The sequence below is a fragment of the Salmo trutta genome, chromosome 21 (genome assembly GCF_901001165.1).
Source record: "Salmo trutta chromosome 21, fSalTru1.1, whole genome shotgun sequence".
Taxonomy (NCBI): Eukaryota; Metazoa; Chordata; class Actinopteri; order Salmoniformes; family Salmonidae; genus Salmo; species Salmo trutta.
In genome coordinates this window covers 43,904,842-43,927,856 of record NC_042977.1, presented here as the reverse complement: position 1 = coordinate 43,927,856, position 23,015 = coordinate 43,904,842, and the positions used below count along the sequence as shown (strand labels likewise).

The window sequence follows — 23,015 nt, the reverse complement described above, 5'->3', positions numbered from 1 at the left end:
AAGGAGGGCCTGAGTGAAAAGGTTTGGGAACCCCTGACGTAAAGCACACAAAATGTACTTTTTCACTTAACTTTTCAGGTACCGAATAAAAAATGTGTTTACATCAAATGTTCAACTCTACCGATAGTTTTATCACAAAAACAGTTGTGTTAAATAGTCCATGTGTCTACTCTGGTCTGGACACTTCCTCTCTAGCCAAACGCTCAAAGATACAATGCGGGTAGGCTAGTATATATAAATGAGACTTTTATGGATAAGAGCAAGAATATTTGTATTTGTCAAATGGCAATCAAGCATCAATCATCATATCACTCAGATCCTTTATATTTATTGGAAAGGAGCATTAAGATCACTGTGCACTTTCATCACCTTGTAAATTCATCATAAATTATTTTAATCTGTAGCCTAATAAACTGCATGGTTTCCAAAGTCGTAGTGGAAGGACCATACACCATATCATCGCGTGACTAAGTTTACTTTGATATGATGGTTATTATATAAATATTTGCGCATCAAGGCGTTTCCACCGCCATTTCGCCATTTCTCACATAATTAATTTTACAGACACAAAAAGATCCCACCGCGTCGTACAAACAAATGATCGGTCGGCATTTATTCAATTGTGCCGAAACTTCTTGTTTTCATCACAGTTGTCGTGATTTTTTTATTTATACGGTATGACTTTACAGGCTTAAAAACTGTGGATGGAAACGTGGTTATTGGCTATCAAAAGTAACAACAACTACTTGCAGTGACAGTCTGCATGTTGGTGACAACGATGCTGCTTTCCACTTTGCATCTTAATATAAATCCACAAGTGTTCAATAATTACACTATTAGTTTGTGTATCTTACTGTGAGTTTCTTTTCTTAGCAAGTTGTGGCTAAAATAAATTGTGTTAGCTAATGCTAATCGCTAGTTAGCTGGCTAGCTAAATGTACTTATTCAGAGCAAACGTAGCTAGCTCGCTAATACAGCCTGATACCAGTGCTGTTGTCGGCCTAGATCGGCATGTTGTTTGTGCAATGGTACGGTATATTCTAAATCAGAGAGGAATTAGGCGAAGCATGAATATTTTCACTACATCAAAGCTACAGTAAGAGAAACATATTTAATGTAACATGATTTAGGGACCACTGGGAAACACTGACCAACACTTTGGTTCATTTTGTTCAGCGCCCGCCGAACTGACCTCTGCTCAGTATCTAGACTAGAGGCAACTTCACTCTAGCCCTGCTCTCTCTACCCTGCCCAAAACACTCTCATTTCCCCAGAGATGATAACCCGTGATTATTTAACCCACGGTCTAAATTAAGCCACTACTATGTGGCCTTGCAAGACTCCCCCTCCCACACTAGCTTTCATTGTAGTCTCAGATCACGCTGCTATCCACAAATGTCTGTTGGAGTGGCCTATGGTTGTCTAGCTGTCTAAGCCGTTGCCTCCGGATCACATATACCACTGCAGCGTGGATTCGAATCTGGCCCCTGCCATTTCAGCAAACTCTCTCCATCTTTTGTGTCTACCTCTGTCCTACAAACAAAACAAAAAGTCAGGTCTCCTTTTGTGAGGGACAACTTTTTATTGTCTGTCAGACTTCTTGATGTCCTTACGACTACTACCACCACTACTACCAGACTTACCTCTTGAAGTCCTTGCTGCTACTACTATCACCACCACCACTACTAGTACTACTACTACCACCACTACCACTAGTACTACTACTACCACCACTACCACTAGTACTACTACTACCACCACTACTAGTAGTACTACTACTACCACCACCACTACTACTACCACGATCACCACTACAAGTACTACTACTACCACCACTACGACTACTACCACTACTACAACCACTACTACCACCACCACCACTACTACTAGTACTACTACTACTACCACCACTACTAGTACTACTACTACTACCACCACCACTACTACTACCACCACTACTAGTACTACTACTACCACCACTACTAGTACTACTACTACCACCACTACTACTACTACTACCGCCCTTGCTGTCTCTGCCTGGCCGGTTTCCCCTCTTTCCACTGGGATTCTCTGCCTCTACCCCTATTACGGGGGCTGAGTCACTGGCTTACTGGTGTTCTTCCATGCCGTCCCTGGGAGGGGTGCGTCACTTGAGTGGGTTGAGTCACTGACGTGGTCTTCCTGTCTGGGTTGGCGCCCCCCCTTGGGCTGTGCCGTGGCGGAGATCTTTGTGGGCTATACTCGGCCTTGTCCCGGGATGGTATGTTGGTGGTTGGAGACATCCCTCCAGTGGTGTGGAGGCTGTGCTTTGGCAAAGTGGGTGGGGTTATATCCTACCTGTTTGGCCCTGTCCGGGGGTTTCATCGGATGGGGCCACAGTGTCTCCTGACCCCTCCTGTCTCAGCCTCCAGTATTTATGCTGCAGTAGTTTATGTGTCGGGGGGCTAGGGTCAGTCTGTCACATCTGGAGGATTTCTCTTGTCTTTTCCGGTGTCCTGTGTGAATTTAAATATGCGCTCTCTAATTCTCTCTTTCTCTTTCTTTCTTTCTCTCTCTCGGAGGACCTGAGCCCTAGGACCATGCCTCAGGACTACCTGGCTTGATGACTCCTTGCTGTCCCCAGTTCACCTGGCCGTGCTGCTGCTCCAGTTCCAACTGTTCTGCCTGCAGCTATGGAACCCTGACCTGTTCACCTGACGTGCTACCTGTCCCAGACCTGCTGTTTTCAACTCTCTAGAGACAGCAGGAGCGGTAGAGATACTCTCAAAGATCGGCTATGAAAAAGCCAACTGACACTTACTCTTGTGTTACTGACTTGTTGCACCCTCGACAACTACTATGATTATTATTATTTGACAATGCTGGTCATTTATGAACATTTGAACATCTAGGCCATGTGCTGTTATAATCTCCACCTGACACAGCCAGAAGAGGACTGGCCACCCCTCATAGCCTGGTTCCTCTCTAGGTTTCTTCCTAGGTTTTGGCCTTTCTAGGGAGTTTTTCCTAGCCACTGTGCTTCTACACCTGCATTGCTTGCTGTTTGGGGTTTTAGGCTAGGTTTCTGTACAGCAATTTGTGATATCAGCTGATGTAAGAAGGGCTATATAAATACATTTGATTTGATTTGATACTACTACTACTACCACCACTACTACTATCACCACCACCACTACTACCACCACTACTACTAGTACTACTACTACCACAACTACCACCACTTCTAGTACAACTACTACCACCACTACTAGTACTACCACTACTACCACCACTACTACTACCACCACCACCACTACCACCACCACTACTACTACCACCACCACCATCCCTACTACCACCACCACCATCCCTACTACCACCACCACTACTACTACCACCACCATCCCTACTACCACCACCACTACTACCACCACCACCACTACTACAACCACCACTAGTACCACTACTACTACCACCACTACTACTACCACCACCACTACTACTACTACTACCACCACCACTAGTACTACTACTACCACTAGTACTACTACTACTACTACCCCCACTACTACTACCACCACCAGTACTACTACAACTACTACCACCACCACCACCACTACTACTACCACCACCACCACTAGACTTACTTCTTGATGTCCTTGCTGCCGGCCCAGTACCCTCCGATGGCCACCGTCCCGACAGCCATGAGGAAGATGATGACCATGTTGTAGTCCAGGACGGGCTCCTTGGGCGCGTACATGGCCACCTCTCTGCCCTGCCCAAACATCTGCAGGGGACAGGAAACACAGCATTTTGGTAAATTGACTAATTAATTGATCTTTGTTAGTAATGATACAAACATCAAGTTTGTTTGAACAGGGCCTCGTTTCATGAGGGTGGCAGATATAAATGTCACGAATAGAGATGCTGACATGATTCCTATAGCCTCAATACTTACACTACACTTAGAGAGGCATCTCTGTTCTATATGATATAGTTCTGAATGTTCCACAGCGTATCGCGTGTCCTACTGAACAGTGTGGTTGTAAGTAGAGGTCGACCGATTAATCGGAATGGCCGATTAATTAGGGCCGATTTCACGTTTTCATAACAATCGGTAATCGGTATTTTTGGCCACCGATTTGCCGCTGATTTTTTTTTTTTAATTCTTATTATTTTGTTTTTACACCTTTATTTAACTAGGCAAGTCAGATTAAGAACACATTCTTATTTACAATGACGGCCTAGAAACGGGGGTTAACTGCCTTGTTCAGGGGGGATTCGTTTTTGCAACCTTCGGTTACCAGTCCAACGCTCTAACCACCTGCCTTACATTGCACTCCACAAGGATTAACAGGCTGACTAGCTGTTACGCGAGGGCAGCAAGAAGCAAAGGTAAGTTGCTAGCTAGCATTAGACTTATAAAAATGATCAATCTTAACATAATCACTAGTTAACTACACATGGTTGATGATATTACTAGTTTATCTAACGTGTCCTGCGTTGCATATAATCGATGCGGTGCCTGTTAATTTTCATTGAATCACAGCCTACTTCGACAAACGGGTGTTGATATAACAAGCGCATTTGCGAAAAAAGTACTGTCGTTGCACCAATGTACCTAACAATAAACATCAATGCCTAACAGGAATATTTAGACTTAGCCACCCGTAAGATAAAATACGGAACGGTTCTGTATGTCACTGAAAGAAAAAAACTTTTGTTTTCGAGATGATAGTTTCCGGATTCGACCATATTAATGACCTAAGGCTCGTATTTCTGTGTGTTTATAGAGCAGTCTGACTGAGCGGTGGTAAGCCAGCAGCAGGCTCGTAAGCATTCATTCAAACAGCCCTTCGCTGTGCTTCAAGCATTGCGCTGTTTATGACTTCAACCTGGGTGGGTATAATTTGTGGAACGTTCCAACAGGAATCTATTCCAAAAACTTTGTAAATAACAAGGTTTCCAAAAAACAACGCATACAAAGTTGTATAGCGGCAGAATAAGATACCGGGTATCATCACGTTTATTCCGAAAAATGTCTGTCCTCACATGTCTGTTTGCCTATGGACAAACATTAAGAATAAGCTACGTGGTGAGTTGATGCCTATTCGGCAGCTAGTTAGCTAGGTTTGTATGCGTTGCTACTTTGTATGCGTTGTTGGTTGGCAACCTTTTACTTTACGTTTTTTGGAACAGATTCCTGTTGGAACGTTCCACAAATTATACCCACCCCTTCAACTCCCAAGATTAGGCTGGTGTAACCGATGTGAAATGGCTAGCTAGTTAGCCGGGTGCACGCTAATAGCGTTTCAAACGTCACTCGCTCTGAGACTTGGAGTAGTTGTTTCCCTTCCTCTGCATGGGTAACGCTGCTTCGAGGGTGGCTGTTGTCGATGTGTTCCTGGTTCGAGCCCAGGTAGGAGCGAGGAGAGGGACGGAAGCTATACTGTTACACTGGCAATACTAAAGTGCTTATAAGAACATCCAATAGTCAAAGGTATATGAAATACAAATCGTATAGAGAGAAATAGTCCTATAATTCCTATAATAACTTCAACCTAAAACTTCTTACCTTGGAATATTGAAGACTCATGTTAAAAGGAACCACCAGCTTTCATATGTTCCCATGTTTTGAGCAAGGCACTTAAACATTAGCTTTCTTACATGGCACATATTGCACTTTTACTTTCTTCTCCAACACTTTGTTTGGCATTATTTAAACCAAATTGAACATGTTTCCTTATTTATTTGAGGCTAAATTGATTTTATTGATGTATTATATTAAGTTAAAATAAGTGTTCATTCAGTATTGTTGTAATTGTCATTATTACAAAAAAAATAAAAATAAACCGGCCGATTAATCGGTATCGGCTTTTTTGGCCCTCCAATAATCGGTATCGGCGTTGAAAAATCATAATCGGTCGACCTCTAGTTGTAAGGGTTGCAAAATTCCAGTAACGTTTTCCAAACTCCCAGGTAGTCCAGAAATTCTCTTGGAAGATTCTGGAATTCCTGCTTATTCATTATTTGTTCCCGATAATCTTCTAACCGGGGATTTCAGGAAAAGCTGGGAATTTGGGGAAAGTTACCGGAATTTTATAAGATGTTGATTTCTCCTCTGCTCTCACCTTCCTAATGTCCAGCATGTCAGTGTAGCTAAGCAGTGCCACAGGGATGTCAATCTCCTCATACTGACTCTTGTTTCCTGCCGGTGGGGTCTGTGATAGGAAAAACAGAAATTAAAATTGCCAAACTCTGACTGTACAGAAAGTATTTAGAAAATCTATATTCAATCTATTATTTATATACTACAGCTGTAGAATCTTAATTTGATCACCCTGTTGCAGGAGAACTTTCCTACAATACAGGAAATGTAAAACATTTGAGGTTTAAAAACGCTTCTGAAGTTTCAGACTTGATTTTCCTTTATAAAACATTTATTAATCCCTACAAAAATGTCCATAAATTATAATCCACATAATAATTCACATTTCCTGTTGATGCAGGATTATTTTCCTGTTGTAGCAAACTGGCTCAAATTAAGATCCTATACACGATGACCTACACTGTGTATACCAAACATTAGGAACACCTTCCTAATATTGAGTTTGCCCTCAGAACCAGTGGAGGCTGCTGAGGGGAGGACGGCTCATCATAATGGCTGGAATAGAGCAAATGGAATCAAACACATGGAAACCATGTCTTTGATACCATTTCACTCATTCTGCTCCAGCCATTACCACGAGCCCGTCCTCCCCAATTAAGGTGCCACCAACCTCCTGTGCCCAGAACAGCCTCAATTCGTTGGGGCATGGACTCTTATAAGGTGTCGAAAGCGTTTCACAGGGATGCTGGCCCATGTTGACTCCAATGCTTCCTATTGTTGTCTCAAGTTGGCTGGATGTCCTTTGGGTGGTGGACCATTCATGATACACACGGGAAACTGTTGCGCGTTAAAAACCCAGCAGTGTTGCCGTTCTAGACACAAACTGGTGCGCCTGGCAGCTACTACCATACCCCATTCAAAGACACTGAAATATTTTGTCTTGCCTATTCACCCTCTGAATGGCACACATACACAATCCATGTCTCAATTGTCTCAAGGCTTAAAAATCAATTTTATCCTGTCTCATCCCCTTCATCTACACTGATTGAAGTGGATTTAACAAGTAACATCAATAAGGGATCATAGCTTTCACCTGGATTCACCTGGTCAGTCTATGTCATGGAAAGAACAGGTGTCCTTATTGTTTTCTACACTCAGTGTATATAACCTGTTTACAACAGGTGTGTTCCAATGCTCTTATTCTCCTTCTTTCCTTCCAAGCCTTTTACAACAGCACTAGTGAAGATAAGAGGGAGCAGGAGAGATGGCTAAAGTACATAGACAGGTCTGGGACCACCAGGCTACTATGATAGGACATAGGCTGGTAAGAGTCAAGTTGTCTTTGATATGAATTATATGGGTTGACTCTTACCAGTCTGTCTTTGCTGACGATGAGCAGGCCTTTAGCTCCATTGAGCTGGGCCAGGCGGACCTTCTCGTAGAAGGTGCAGTTCCCCCGCATCACCATGGGGATACGATTAGGGAAGCCCCCTTCGGGGACGTCTGATGGGAAACACAGGACTGACGGTGTCAGGTCATAGATCTCCAGACGAGACTAGAGGAGGCATAAAGGAGGATTGGTTAATAATGGGTCCTCTCTGAACGTTTCATCACGCGCACACACACCACACATGAGCATTCTGATGAACTTGTCAGGGCAGCCGTATTTCAAGAGTATCGGCCAGAGAGCACACAAACACACAAATACTACTACATCTCTCGAGAAGTGACAATGACAGCCGTTTACTCCACTTACTGCTTTGTTGAGGTCCCGAGGTAGACGAGCCCACTGGGAGTTGAAGAAGATGCAGTAATCCTTTCCTTTGCCCTGGCCTTTGTCACTGAAATGGGCCATCCCATATTCCCCCACAACCTGGCAAGAGAGAATTAACGTGTATAATAGATCAAGCCTAAGTGCCTCGAAGAAGGGTGAGAGCAATAGACAGAGATGTAACTGTGGCCAAAATAACTCGAGATATTTAATAGACTGGCCAACCGACTCTATGAGAGTGTGCAGTACTTCATCTTTCCACCAGCTAGTCAGCTTTACACTGATGCACAAGCTTTAACAAGACATTTCCAAAACTGACAATACCAGGGAGCACGATATTCATCTTAAACCACATTGATACATCAAAAAGGATCAAAGCCATGTTACAGAAGGATGTACAGAGGATGTTACTTGCAGATGGGCCCTATAGCTACGACTATTCTCAGGGACCTAATAGGTTGTCTTCTCCGCAAGCTAACAGTCATGTAGCATTCAGGCTAGCTGTTCATTATCTCGACAACAAAATACAACAAGTACTGTTAAACGTTGGATCGGACACATGCGACTTGTTTTACAGATGAATGCCACATTATTTTTTGGGGTGAATAGACATGCGACCATCTCACCTGTTTTAAGAGAAAATATGCCCAAACCAGGTTTAGCAAAGCCTTCATGATGCTTGTTGTCTTTCCATCAACCGCACTGCTCTGCTCTCGCGTCCGGTCACCAGCTGTTTACCCAGATCTCGCCCACATTCCACAGTGCATTTGCCATTGGTTCATTTTGAACCAGCACTGAAGTATATACGCATTATGATTGGTTTACATGATGTCAATCAAACATATCAATAAATTCCAGAGGTTTTCTGTCAGCTTCTATAATTTAGTGGTCAGCATACTAGATAACATAATTACATTTGTCCTATTTCACTCGTGTACATGTGTGAATTGGAAATATTTTTTTTGTGTATATTCCCAGTCCCCCTGAGACACACTTGGAGCGTGGGGTCAGAGCCAGGGATTAGCCTTTATTGACAACGACCATGAAGCAATTAGAGTTAAGTGCCTTGCTTATGGGCACATCAGACTAGATGAAACAAGCCGCTTGGGGATTTGAACCAGCGACTTTTCGGTTACTGGACCAACGCTTAGGGTTGCCAACTGTCCCGTATTAGCCGGGATGTCCCTTATATTGAGTTAAATTGGTTTGTCCCGTATATTCATCCAATCACAGTATAGCGGTAACGCGCCAATTCCTGCAAAGTAATTTCTGTTGTTGTTCGGTCGGTTTGGCATATCAAGGACATATGGATAAACCTGCAAAAAACAAAACACTGTGCAGCTACAACAAAACAATGGGAAGCAACAAAAAGACGTGGGTTATTTAAGGCTGTCAGTGGTGACTCGACGAAAGCTTCCTGTACTTTATGCCGTCGGGAATTGTCAATAGGCCATGGAGGGGAGAATGCCCAAACTCTGCATGCATCCACAGAAACTCATCAGAAGGCCACGCTGGCTAAAGGTGCCTGCAACATCGCTGCATTCTTCGTGGCGTCTACAGCGGAAAATAACAACATCGCGGAAAGTGAAGCCTCGTACGTGTACCATACGGTTAAACACGGACTCAGCTATAACAGCACCGACTGTCTTGTTTCCAGTGTGCGTGAGATATTTCTCTGTGTCTGATGGAGTGCAGTGCAAGTTACTTGACTTTTATGAAGACAATGACGAAGCTGTAAATGGCAAACATCAAGCTCTGATGAACTGTCTGGAAAAGCGTGAACTGGATATTAGACACATCACAGCCCTATGCAGCAGATACCTATGCAGCAGATAATGCCAATGTCAACTTTGGAAAACACCACTCCGTTTACCAGTTATTGAGCTGTGCCAACAAAGCTAATTGCCCAGCTCACATAGCTCATAATGCCTGCAAGCACGCCAGCGATCAGCTGTCAGTGGATAGTGAGACAATCGTTTTAAAGATCTACAGCCACTTCTCAGTATCTGCTTCCCGAAGAGAGGAACTGCGTGCATTTGTTTTGTTGTTGTTGCCTTTGTTGACATTGAATGGAGTGAAATTATGCGACATGTTTGCAGACGATGGCTCTCTCTTCATCCAGCTGTTGATCGTCTCCTGCAAAGCTGGCCAGCTCTTACATCATACTTCAGGTCCCTTGGGGAGACTTGTACTGTGGCACTGAAGAGTATTATTGAGTATAAAGGAAAAAAAACGGAGCTGCTGAGATTTATCTGTGCTTTTTCCACAACTTGGGGTGTGTTTTTGACCAACTCGTAAACAAGCTGGAGGAAACAACGCTCTGCATCACAGATGTTTACGAGGAAGTCCAACATTTCAAAATGAAGATGCTTCAGCGGAAACACAACAGCTTTTTTGGATACCAGACCAAGCAGCTGATGGACAAACAATTGTCGGCACAAAGATCCAAGCAGCAACAGGACTTTGAAGTTCTATGACACTGTCATTACATACATTGACAAGTGGTTTGATTTCTCAACAGAAAATGTAATGTTGAAACAAATCGATCAGCCTCTATGAGGAGCTCTCCTTCACTGGCCTGGAGCAGCTGGTGGTTGCCCTCAAAATGATAGACAGTCATTATGGACCGACTCTATGAAGAGTTTTGTGCTAGCTGGGAGGAAATACAGAAAGCCAGACAGGATACCACAAAATCCACCAGTGAGAAGTGGGTGGCAGTTTTTCAAAACCTAGGGAAAGCCAACTTGATCAACATGTTCAGGATTGTCTCATTTGTCCTCAGTGTGCCAGGCTCAAATGCCTTTGTAGAGAAGATTTTCTCTCTGATGACCATTAAATGGTCAGACTAGAAACAGATGTAGCACAGAGGCTCTGTGACAGAGCTGATCAAAAATGAACTTCAAATATCTGTGAGCCAGACTTCTCTCTGACTATGCAAAAGGACAAAGGACTGCTTGAATCAGTCAAGAGCAGCAAAAAAATATCCATGGAAAAAGTAGACTTGGTGATTGACTCGTGCTCCTCTTTTCCTCTTTTGCATTTGAAATGTTTTATTTATTTTTTTTGCTGTAAAAGGTCCAAATTGTGATTTCTTTGATCATTTATTTTTAGGTTTATTCACATAAGTTTACATAATGATACAGTTTTAGTAAAGCTATAGACTAAATGGAATATAAAAATGTTTTGCCTTTGGAATTGACTAAGAATATGATATACACTGTATATTCATTCACACAACACCATACCCACACCGCCGTGGCATCGTGCACTGGCACGCCACCTTTTGGCCCTTATTTGGTAGTGAGAAAGTTGGCAACCCTACTAACACTCCTAACCACTAAGTTGCCTTGTGTGTGTGTGTATATATATATATAATGTTTTAGGACCAAAGACTGTGCGGGATATTTTGGATGATCTGTCCCCGACGGAAGTTGAGCCCGTGTATTTCTCAGTTGCCACTGATGCCTCAAACAAGGGAAATAGATACATGTTTCCAGTGTGCGTGAGATATTTCTCTGTGTCTGATGGAGTGCAGTGCAATGGCAAATGCACTGTGGAATTTTTTTAATTTGTATTATTATTATGAACACAACAAATATACAAACAAGAGGACATAAACCTAACAGACAGGGGTATTACATATCAAGATTCATTTTCAATTTGTTAAGTACTTTTATGGTGCTTTTACATTTACTGATCATTTCAAAATAATATTTCAATTCTATCTTAAATAATGTGAAGAGGGGTTTGTTCTCTGCACACATTTTATGGACAAAGAATCTTCCATGAAAGATAAACAAATTAACAATGAAAGTTAAATCAGGGTCCATATCATTTGGATCAAAATAAAAACATAATATCAGAGTCTTACAAATTAACATTAAATAGTTGTTTCTTTTAAAATAAAATCTAACTCACTCCAAAATCTTCTGACATAAGAACAGTCCCAAAATAAATGGTCAAGAGTCTCTGGGTCACATCCACAAAATACACATTTGTTATCAATAGCTAATTTAAATCTGTGTATAATAAAGGTCTTTACAGGGTAGATTCTATGAATGAGTTTGTATGATACTTCTTTCACCTTATTAGATATACAATATTTACCAGATAACAACGAAACTTTGTTCCAGTTCATTTGTCCTAGGACTGCATTCCAGTACATTTTAACAGAGGGAATAGTAACATATTGACATAGTTTCCTTATATACATGTTATTACATTTATAGTTTAAAATGTCAATTCCTTCTAATTGTATTGAGGCTACAATATCCTCAACAGTTGCACTTGGAGTATTGTTATATTCTCCTAAAAGAATAATAGCACCTTTAGGGACAGCTCTAACAACAATTTGATACTCCTCAGGAGTGAATGTAACATTGTGTGTTCTAATAGATTCTGGATAATCATATAATTGTCCATCATTATTCAATAATTGTTTAACCCAAATAATGTTGTTGTCAAACCAGTTCTGTAAAAATAAAGACTTGTTTTTGTATTTTATGTCTTTATTATTCCAAGATTGTATACCTATGAGGGGAAAAATTGTGTTTGTACATGAGGTTCCAAGTTAGAAGTACTTGTTTATGAAAGTTTGCAAGCTTAATAGGGATTTTACCCATATCAAAGTTGCATTTGAGTAAGAATTCTAGACCACCAATCTGTTGGAATATTAATTTAGGGATGATAATCCAATTCTTATTTCTTAAATAGTTTTATATCCATTTAATCTTAAATATTATATTAGAGGTTTTAAAATCCAGAGCATTCAACCCTCCCTCACTTTGGTTGCTACATATTACCGCCTTTCTCAAATAACGAGGTTTATTCCTCCATATGAAGTTAAATAATTTAGTATCAACCATTTTAGTTACTGACAAAGGAACAACCAAAGCAAGGGGGGTATAAACTAGTCTGGACAGACTTTCAGATTTTGATAAAAGTACACGTCCAGATTAAGAAAAATCTCTTAATAACCAGGAGTTAAATCTCTTTCCAATTTTCTCTACAATACGAGAGAAATTTAAGTTGGCCCTTTCTTTCTGATCTTTGCTAACTTTAATACCAAGATATGTGATCACATCTTTTACAGGGATATTACATACTAAGTTTAAGTCACATCTTTTCAACACAAATAATTCACACTTCCTAATATTCAGAGATAAACCAGATACATGTGAGAAGGCATTAATACACTCAATAGCCTTCCTGACTTCATTATGATCTTTCCAAAAAAATGCTGGCGTCGTCAGCCAATTTGTCTTTGTCTTGTATCTGAATACCCCTAAAACTATCCTTATTTATATGAAGTGCCATAACTTGGGTGACCAATACAAATAATAAAGGAGAAATTGGGCATCCTTGTTTAATTCCACGTCTAATGTCAAATCTTTGAAGTTCCATGGGATAATTTAACAGAGTCTTAATTACACTTTGAAAATATTGACCAAAACCCAAAAAAAATCGAAGTTTCAAAAATAAAATAAATGTTCAACTGTATCAAATGCCTTGTAAAAGTCTACAAATAGAATAAAGCTATCTTCCATAATGTGCTCATTGTAGTCTATCAAGTCCAATACTAGTGGAATATTATTACATATATGTCTGCCCTTCATTAAACCAGACTGGGTATCATCAATGATTTGGTAAAGACCTTTTTTAAGTCTTTCTGCAAAGATGGATGCAAGTAGCTTTCCATCATTGTTCATTAATCTGATTGGTCTCCAATTTTCTAACATCATAGATTTTTGTTTGGTTTGGGTATTACAGAAATTAGGCCCTGTGTCATAGAAACAGGCAGGACCCCTTAATCAATTGCCTCCTTAAAAACATTAAATATAAATTCAATAATATCCTCCTGAAAATATTTATAGAATTCACTGATAATGCCTTCATTCCCTGGAGATTTGTTCTCTTTTAACTTACTGATACAATTTTTTATTTCATTGATATAAATAATTTCATCACAAGATTTTTGGAAGTCTTCGTCTATGAATTTTGCATAGTCTTTGACAGTCTAGAAAGGCAGATATGTCACTAGTAGGACAGGCATAACTGGTATAAAGGTTACCATAGAATTCTGAAACATATTTTGAAATATCTTTGTTTTTTTTTATTTTCTTTGCCATCTATATTATATTAAGCTTATGAATAGATGTAAATTCAGATTTTTTTCTTTCTAAATTGTAAAAGTATTTTTTTATTTTTTTTCACCTTCCTCCAACCTTCTTCTTGATCTTACAAATGCCCCTTTTGCTCTCTTCATACATTAGGTCCATTTCTAGTTGTGAAGAGAATAACTGACCCTTTCCTTCTTCATCAAGGTCCTCCATAGAGATTAGAGAAAGTATTTCTTTAACAAGTTTATCTTCCCGCAATCTTTTATGTTCAGCCATTTCTTTACCTCTCTTCATGGCTGTTTGTCTTATTTCATACTACATTAATTCCCAATATTTCCCATAAGACTTAAATAGTTGGGCTTTTCTCCAATTGTCTTGTATAATATCTTTGGCTTCCATCTTGAAATTATCATCTTCCAACAGTCTACTATTGAGTTTACAATAACTCTGATTCGGTTTAACTTCAGATCCATTCATATTTAAAGATAAGAATATAACTTTATGATCAGTAAGAATTGATGGTTCAATTGATACCTTGACTACAGAATTATCTAATGAATTAGAAATCAACCAGAAGTCAATTCTTGACTGTCTGGACATGTCCTTGTTACTCCAAGTGAAGTCCTTTTTATCAGGATATTTAGATCTCTCAATATCGACTAATCCAAGACCAAGACATAGGTTATTAAACTCAGGATTAACTATGCTGGATCTGTTAGGATCTGTCAATCATCACATTAGATACAGAATTAAAATCTCCACCTAAGATAATTTTGGTATCCTGAAATACACCTATAACTATTAATCTCTTCTTCAAATTCTTGAAATAATATCCTGTTGTTTTGTTTGTTGTTGGATGCATAAATATTCCCTAATAAAAACATTTCACTGTTGAAATTTACTGTTAAAATTAACCAACGTCCAGATTGGTGAGTCTTACTACTGATGACCTTCCCTTTAAATGAACCTCTTAAAACTGCTACACCTGCAGAGTGGTGAGTCTTACTACTGATGACCTTCCCTTTAAATGAACCTCTTAAAACTGCTACACCTGCAGAGTGGTGAGTCTTACTACTGATGACCTCCCCTTTAAATGCACCTCTTAAAACTGCTACACCTGCAGAGTGGTGAGTCTTACTACTGATGACCTCCCCTTTAAATGCACCTATTAAAACTGCTACACCTGCAGAGTGGTTGTTGCCATATGATAACCAGATATCGTTAACCCATTGATTTTTCCAAAAAGATAGATGGGAAGAACAAGCATGAGTCTCTTGTAAAAAGTAAAAGTCAGCATTAAACCGTTTGCAATACAGGAAAATAGCCTTACGCTTGAGTAAATGACGAATACCCCTGACATTAATTGAACAAAGAGATAAAGACAAACTTCAACCAACAACCTTGTTATGCTAATATAAGCTTTTCCTAAGGATATGTAACTCAAAAGGATTTCCATCCCATTATTAACCTCTCCAACAAAAAACAAACAAATATTGGTCATAAAGTTACCAAAGCATTCTTACTCCCACAAGGGGGAGACATTGTGTAGACTTTACAATAAGCAGTTATTCACTTATAGTTAGTGTTTAGTTTACCAGTTCTCAGGTCAGCCTTTTCTCATTCAAGTGTTTTGTGTAAATATTTTAGAATAAAAGGCTGCTTTTCACCTGGTAATCAGTTTTTTGGCCTGACAGTTCTGTCCGAGTTAGACTCTGGCTCTCTCTCAAATGTTCTGATTTGGCCGCATTTCTTTCCCATCGATGATCACTCTGGCACCGATAAAAAAAATTCAGTTTTCCCAGCCTTTCGAGCTGCAGCCACCATCGTCCACAGTTTCTCTCTTGTCACTTCGTCTGCTGAGGTCAGATCCTTCGTGAACCTAAATGTTTGCATGATGAGGAATTCACAATTCTTCGCTCGCCTCCAGAGAAGATCCCGTGTAGATCTGTTGGTGAACCGGATGATGGTTGTCCTCTGTCTCTTGTCTTGATCCTTGAGTCTTTCCAAACGATGGACGATGTCTGCATTTGATGTCCTCACTCGCCTGCTCTGGAATTCCATGAAGCCTCAGGTTCCACCTGCGCTGGCATCTCTCCGCCTCATTCACCTTTTGCTCGAGTTCAGACACCTTCTTTTCATTTTCCTGGCAGATAACTTCCACTTTCTTCATGTCACTTTTGAGGGTTTTCACTTCTCCAAAGATAGTCAGATTTTTTTAATGGCCTCAATTTTTATCATATTTTCCCTAACCGTGGCCTCCAAGCCATTTGCCCTTTCATCTATCTTTGCTGTCAAAAGCATTTTGCATCTCAAGAAGTGACATACCCTCTTGGCCTCTCATGTTTTTCCCCTGGGGCTTGACTGGAGTGCCGGGGTCATAAGGTAACGGCCTGAGCTGGGGATTGGAGGGGCGCAAGATGTGAGCATTGTTGTCCGTGCTCACCGCATTTTCATCACCCATTGCAGTATTTCCCCCCACATTTACCTTCTGAAGAGGAGTACCCAAAATCATACTATCTTTTGTGGTTTATTGTCCATCTGACGATCTCTCCATTTCTTTCCTTTTGGTTCTGGTCGTGGAAGTTTCCATGTACGTTCGACAAGCTAGTTTTTGAGCTAGCTAGCTTATCTGGCTATCTAGTGTTGTCTCAAACTTAGTTTTAGAGGTGAATAACTTGCAGAAAGTAATCAATTACTTTGGTAAATAAACTAAACCATATTCATACAGGGTTTTATGACCGTAGAAATGATCCAATGGTCATAATTGGGTAAGGAAATCCAATAATTCCTTCAGCTACCAAAACAAATTATCTGCACTATCCGCCCTCGATTTACAATATATGTAACTGCTAAAAAGAGGATATATTGTGAGCTAAATTTGATTTCATGTATATTATGCTAGCCTGAAACAGTTTAAAAATAAATTATTATTTATTTTGGTCTTTTCAGCAGTCAAAGGTTGTAGTTGAGGAGAAAAGGGCAAGTACCTCTGGAAAAGGTTCTATCAAGGCCATAAACTGTACGTGCGTGTGAAATAATAGCACTGGTGTGGCCAGGAGGTGAGGGTAAGATGGTGGACAGGAAAACAAGGAGAAAAGTGTTATACAGTTGAGACCCGCCATTTTGAGCCCCACATTTTTAGCAAAAAATTTAAATAGATGTATTTTTTGGTGCTTGCCTGTTTTGCATGTTATTTTGGCATTAATACATATCACATATCAGTTTGCAAACAATGTAAAAATAATATATGTCATTGAGTCAATCACCACCTTCCGGAGACACCTGAAACCCCACCTCTTTAAGGAATACCTGGGATAGGATAAAGTAATCCTTCTAACCCCCCCCCCCAAAAGATCTAGATGCACTATTGTAAAGTGGTTGTTCCACTGGATATCATAAGGTGAATGCACCAATTTGTAAGTCGCTCTGGATAAGAGCGTCTGCTAAATGACTTAAATGTAATGTAAGTTAGTTAATAAAGCCGCATACAAACATGGTCTCTTTTTTTGTTTTCTTGAGTAAGGCAGCTCCAAAATGCAGGTGTTTCAGCCTAGCTCAGTGCTTTCTGTGGTGTTGGGGGAAGCCAGCAGAAAATACAGAGCGTTGTGCCGTGATTGGCTCAGTGTTCTGTCATTCATGGGGACACTACTTCACCACAAAGTCTAAGAGGAGACCTCGAAAATTCGAGCCTTTTGGGTGCTGCCATAGAGTTACATTAGAAGTGCTCATCCAATAAGGCTCAAGGTCATTGGCCACAGATAACATGTACTGTAGCTTTGATTGGACTGATCGTGTCAAAATCTTAGCTAGCAGTCATCATCATGAATCAAGTCGACAATCTAAATAAACATTCAACATTGGCCATGCTGTCAATGAAGCATGATTTGTGCAGAACTGCAAAAACTTGACATCAGTGGGTCGGGTCCAGTGGGAGTGAGATGGCAGATCCATATGTGGTGTCAGGTTGGGGAATGTGGAATCGTGCTGATTTTTTTTGCGTTTCTGCTGTCCAGAGGGAGCGTGAGCCCCGCACCACGCGACTGGGGACAAGAACTGTGACTTGCTTTCCTCTCTGTGATAACTGGAGTGGCATTAAGTGTTGAGGAGGATCAACTGAAGTTGAAGAATCCCAGTGTCTGTGACGCACGCCAGTTGGTGCGACACACCATAGCTTTGATTGGACTGATCATGTCAAAATCTTAGCTTGCAGTCATCATCATGAATCAAATCGACAATCTACTGGCAAATCCTTTTTAATCCTTGTCATATGAAGATAAATAATGAAGAGAAATTATGGCTGTGTGGTCCCAAATCTGGGATTAAGGGGATTAACTTTTCCAAGTTTAAAATTATAAACATTCAACATTGGCTCATCCAACACTGCTGTCAATGAAGCAAGAACTGTGACTTGCTTTCCTCTCCAGAGCACGGTGTGATAACTGGAGTGGCATTAAGTGTTGAGGAGGATCAACTGAAGTTGAAGAATCCCGGTGTCTGTGACGCACGCCATTTGGTGTGACACACTCGGTGGAGAGTGTGATGAAACAGAGAAGACACCATCTGTACTAGTTTTAAAACATTTTTTTTTAAATGCAGAGTAAGATAAAGTCAAGTCAGGATGTGTTAGTTATCCTGTGAGAACTTTTGTCCTGAGTCCATTACAGTGTTTTAGGTGCCAAGCTTATGGCCATGTGGCAGCAGTGTGTAGGAGGGAGATTCCTAGATGTGAGAAGTGTGGAGGAGGACATGAGACAAAGGAATGTGTAGTGTCTGTGGGAAGAGTTGTGTGTAAACTGTAAGGGTACCCATGATGCTGGAGATCAGAGGTGAGAGAAAGGCAGGTTGAGGTTGCCAGGATCAGTTAATAGTGCAGAAAGTGACGTATGCGGAGGCAGTGAAGAGAGCAGTAGAAGAACATGGGTCCCTGTGAGTAGGCCGAGGCCAATAAAGAGTGATAGATGTGCTTCAGTAAGGTTGGTTTTCTGCCGTACATGGCCACGGTTGACAATTGTACTGCAGGAATGGAATTTAAATCACAGAGGACAGATGTGGTGGCAACTGCAGAGAAGTACTTGGGTGTACAAGATTTTACAGCAGATGAATTACAAGATGTTTTTAACGATAATGTCCCAGGCTGCTGGCCTGGAGTAGGTTCAGATGGGGCCAAAGTAGTGGAATAGTGGTGAGGTTTTAATGAGTGCAGGGTTAGATGGTAGGGCAAATTTTTCAAAGTGTAATGAATTCATACTACATAATAGTAGGTTGATACACAGCCAATACAATAGGTGGCGGCATGCACGTATAAATGTGTTTGCGGACCGCCATTATACCAACAAAGTAGAAGAAAAAGGTTGGAGTTCGAGAGGCGTGGCTGGAACAGTTTCAAAATGGCGGTGAGTCGATCATATCTTCCATGAATTTATCTAAAACGTCGTTATTTACTGTATTTTATATTAGCAATTGCGTGCCTCTCAATCTAGCTACAGTATTATGTTATCTAGCAAATGCAAGATAGCAGAGTAGGGATATTTGCTAGCGTGCTTTTCAGACAGCATCATGTTAATGAAATCGACAAAGAAAATGAATGTCAAACAAAGATAGAAAAGTGACAAAGAATATCACTTGAGAGAAAAAAAAGAGGGAGCCAGACAGTCGTTGCGGATGACAACAATATTCTGAAAAACCTGCAACATTACGTTAGACTACATAGTGCATGGGCGCTAGATCAGCATTCCCGGTAATAAACTCGTGTCCGCCGTGGACCTGCTCCTACATAAAGCATCATCCATTCAGGCTGCAAAGGCATTTACCTCCTTTTTAATGGCGAGAAGAATGCGTACTTTTAAAAAAAATACACAATTTCCACGACCGTTAAGTATTTTCAGCTAATTTAGGATGTTGCATACCGCGTTCATCCAAGGGTGTGCAACGTTCCTAATCTAAATAGTCATAAAATGGTGGTAGATGAACACGCAGTTCATACTAGTGGCCAACTCGGGAGACTAACGGGTAGCCGCAAAAAAAGTATTTCTTAAATAACTTAATCTAAAACCTAATTTACTCCCCAGTTTTCTAGTTCTTCCCGTTTGAAAAAAAAAAAGGTATTTCAATTTAACTACAGTATTCTGATCACTGCTAGCGAGATGGAGTGGGTTGAGATATTTGCTAGCGTTAAGTGCAGACTCGACTGTATAATGTTGTCAACATCAGCGTGCTAAATATCATGCCATGTTCGTACCCCAGTTTCTCTCCCCATAATCTTTAGACTACATTTTAGAAACTGGCTTTTGTTAGATCACTTCAATCCTCGTCTTCCCTTAATCTGCTTCTTCTATTGGGTTTAACGGCGGTTGGCATCCAATGTTAATGGTGCATTACCGCCACCAGATGGACGAGGTATTTTAACGAGAAAATAAGAATCAATACAGGAAAGGGGAAAACGACAAGACGTCAAAACAAAAACCCAACCCACTTCAATCAGTCCATTCCAAAATACATCCCTACACAGGCTTTAGGGGCCTCAGAGGGTGGAACATTCAGCGACAGGATTTCTTGCAAGGCATCGGCTGTGACATTACGAAAGACCCAAGAAACATTTAGCTGCGTTCACAATGATTACAATTTTCTCCGCTTGTGCTATACAGTTTATGACCATTGCAATGATTTATACAAAGTCCACCTTTTAACATGTAACATTTCACAATTCCTCTGTTGATGTGAAACAGTCACTGGGTCGTGGGGGCTCTACTACCCTTGTTTCTTCCCTGCCACTCAGTCGACGTGCATCAACCACTCCATCTGTCTTCAGTTATCATACTTCTTGCGCCACTTTTGCCACCCTAGAAATAACCCCGTTGATAGGTTTCCTGGTTCAGGAATCATTCCACGCCAATATCTTTTCGGTCTTAAAACACACAAAACAAATGTAAATACGACTGCTTCTTGTGATGCTCAGACTCCACACGTTCCAACACATTTCAGATTTTTAACAGTTTTGCAACAGAATTGGCTTAATAATACAGTCCAGGTTTTATTTTCTACCTGATAATTGCACCCACCTGGTGTCCCAGGTCTAAATCAGTCCTTGATTAGAGAGGAACAATGACAATCAGCAGTGGAACTGGCTGAAAGGATCAGATTTGAATTTGCCTGGCCTATACTGTCGATTCAAAGTTGAACATGACTGATTTGGGCACTTATAAGCCCATAAATTGGAACACAGGGGTGTCAAACTCATTCCATGGAGGGCCCAGTGTCTGCAGGTTTTGGGTTTTTCCTTTCAATTAAGACCTAGACAACCAGGTGTGATGAGTTCCTTACTAATTAGTGACCTTAATTCATCAATCACGTAAAAAGGGTGGAGGGAAAACCGTCAAGTACTATTGAAATAATTATTTGTGTAAAATAAACACTTCCACATTTTCAGTATACAAATTGGATAAAACTGAAAGGGCTGCGGCTCTTGATGGTATGATTAGACTATAAGGTTCAATCCTACTGAATATTTTCCTTTCAGGACAGAAACAAGGAAGGAGAGAAGAAAAAGAAGGAGAGCATCTTTGACCTGTCCAAGTACATCGATAAACAAATCCGTGTCAAGTTCCAGGGAGGACGAGAGGGTAAATTAGTGAAGATAATACTTAGTCCATTTCATTACTATGTTAAAACCTGAAGAACGAAAGAAAGAAAAAAATACTGTGGGACTTCCGGCTTCCAAAAGAGAACACTGGCGACCTTTTGCTTGTCTGGAAATGCTGTTCCATGACAGGCCACAGTCCCAATCTTCTTTACTGTTTTTCTCCTTGCTTCCATTCAACATAATAATCCTTATTTATTTGTGTCAGCTAGTGGAGTCCTAAAGGGGTTTGACCCCCTGTTGAACCTGGTATTGGACAGCACCATCGAGTACTTGCGAGGTATGTAGCAGAAACTAAGACTTGCTTGTATGATCTCATATCACTTCTACAAAGTGAAAATGCACTCCTGGTCAGTGAGGAGACTGTTACTCACACAATTCAATGGAAAACATGTGATGTTGCCCTTCAGTTAAAAAATTGACAATGAAACCAAGGTCGTATCATTTGCCATTTTTATAAAGAAGGTTGTGCTGGATCATTCATGGTGGAGTTTCACATGCTATCAATTACCTCTGACCTGTATTGCCACTTCTTCCTCCAATACAACTTGGTTTGATTTGTTATTTCCAGACCCTGACGACCAGTTCAAGCTGACCGAGGACACGCGCCAGCTGGGTCTGGTGGTGTGTCGAGGGACCTCAGTGGTGCTCATTTGTCCTCAGGACGGCATGGAGGCCATCCCCAACCCCTTCATACAACAGCAGGACGGATAGTCCGCCAGCCTTATTCCTCACAGTAGCCCAGTTCCTTGGGTGAATCTTAATTGTATTTCCTTGATTCCTCAAATCTTCTCCTTGCTTCCTTCTTTGGACAAGAACATCCGAGGGGAGGAACCTCAGATCGTTTGCTCCAATATGCGTTGAAAAGGTGTTAAGGTAGGAGGATGTGAGGAATCAAGGAAATATTATTTAGATTCACTACTATTCTCCTCTGCCCTTTCCACACGAGGTGCACTTCACGTTCACTCCCATCTGCCCCACACACAGTCCCTATAATCAGGAAAATGATTTTGTTGTAGTTTGATTGGTGTCACCAGCCTGAATGTTGATGTAGTAGGCAGTATGAAATGGTGTGATAAGCATATGTTCTGTTTAGAAATGAAGAATATGGTTTAAATGTTAATTTTTTTTGGGGGGGGGTTCTCTGACTAGATAAGTGAATACATATTTTTGCTGTGATGGTAAACATAAAAAATATATACTTTTTACTATGGTTTTCCCTAAGTCAGGCCAGGTTTGAACGATATGGCGTGTTTTTTGTTTTGTAATAAATGTACTATTTTCTTTAATGATTGTGTCTTCAGTGTTTTGTATCGTCTTTGAACGTCTAGAATACCGCCCAATTGGAGTAAATAATTGGGATTCATTGAAGCTATTTGACAGATGCATTTCAGCATTTTT

General features: G+C 40.6%; 2 protein-coding genes across 3 annotated transcripts in view; one reads left to right on the top strand and one right to left on the bottom strand.

Moving 5' to 3' along the window:
* The window catches only part of LOC115157524 (signal peptide peptidase-like 2B), a 35,462-nt gene extending 26,871 nt beyond the window's left edge, over positions 1–8,591 (bottom strand). For both annotated transcript variants that reach the window (XR_003868469.1, XM_029705858.1), the window contains exons 1-5: positions 8,486–8,591; positions 7,845–7,961; positions 7,461–7,643; positions 6,111–6,200; positions 3,627–3,766 (exon numbers count right to left, since the gene is read on the bottom strand). Coding sequence is in view for 1 of the 2 variants with exons in the window: in XM_029705858.1 (XP_029561718.1) it covers positions 3,627–3,766; positions 6,111–6,200; positions 7,461–7,643; positions 7,845–7,961; positions 8,486–8,533 (578 nt within the window). In the remaining variant the exon portion in view is untranslated. The remainder of the gene's footprint in view (positions 1–3,626; positions 3,767–6,110; positions 6,201–7,460; positions 7,644–7,844; positions 7,962–8,485) is intronic.
* Positions 8,592–19,304: 10,713 nt separating this feature from the next.
* On the top strand, positions 19,305–22,903 carry lsm7 (LSM7 homolog, U6 small nuclear RNA and mRNA degradation associated). Its single transcript, XM_029705857.1, has 4 exons — positions 19,305–19,371; positions 21,495–21,597; positions 21,823–21,894; positions 22,186–22,903. Exons 1-4 carry the CDS (start codon positions 19,366–19,368, stop codon positions 22,326–22,328), a joined length of 324 nt encoding a protein of 107 aa, XP_029561717.1. The 5' UTR covers positions 19,305–19,365; the 3' UTR covers positions 22,329–22,903.
* The last annotated feature ends 112 nt before the right edge of the window (positions 22,904–23,015 follow it).

What these genes read in the sequence shown, in the direction of transcription:
- lsm7 (XM_029705857.1), top strand. An exon ending in GTTCCAGGGAGGACGAGAGG is followed by an intron (nt 21,598 to 21,822) that starts GTAAATTAGTGA and finishes TATTTGTGTCAG; the next exon opens with CTAGTGGAGTCCTAAAGGGG. An exon ending in CACCATCGAGTACTTGCGAG is followed by an intron (nt 21,895 to 22,185) that starts GTATGTAGCAGA and finishes TGTTATTTCCAG; the next exon opens with ACCCTGACGACCAGTTCAAG.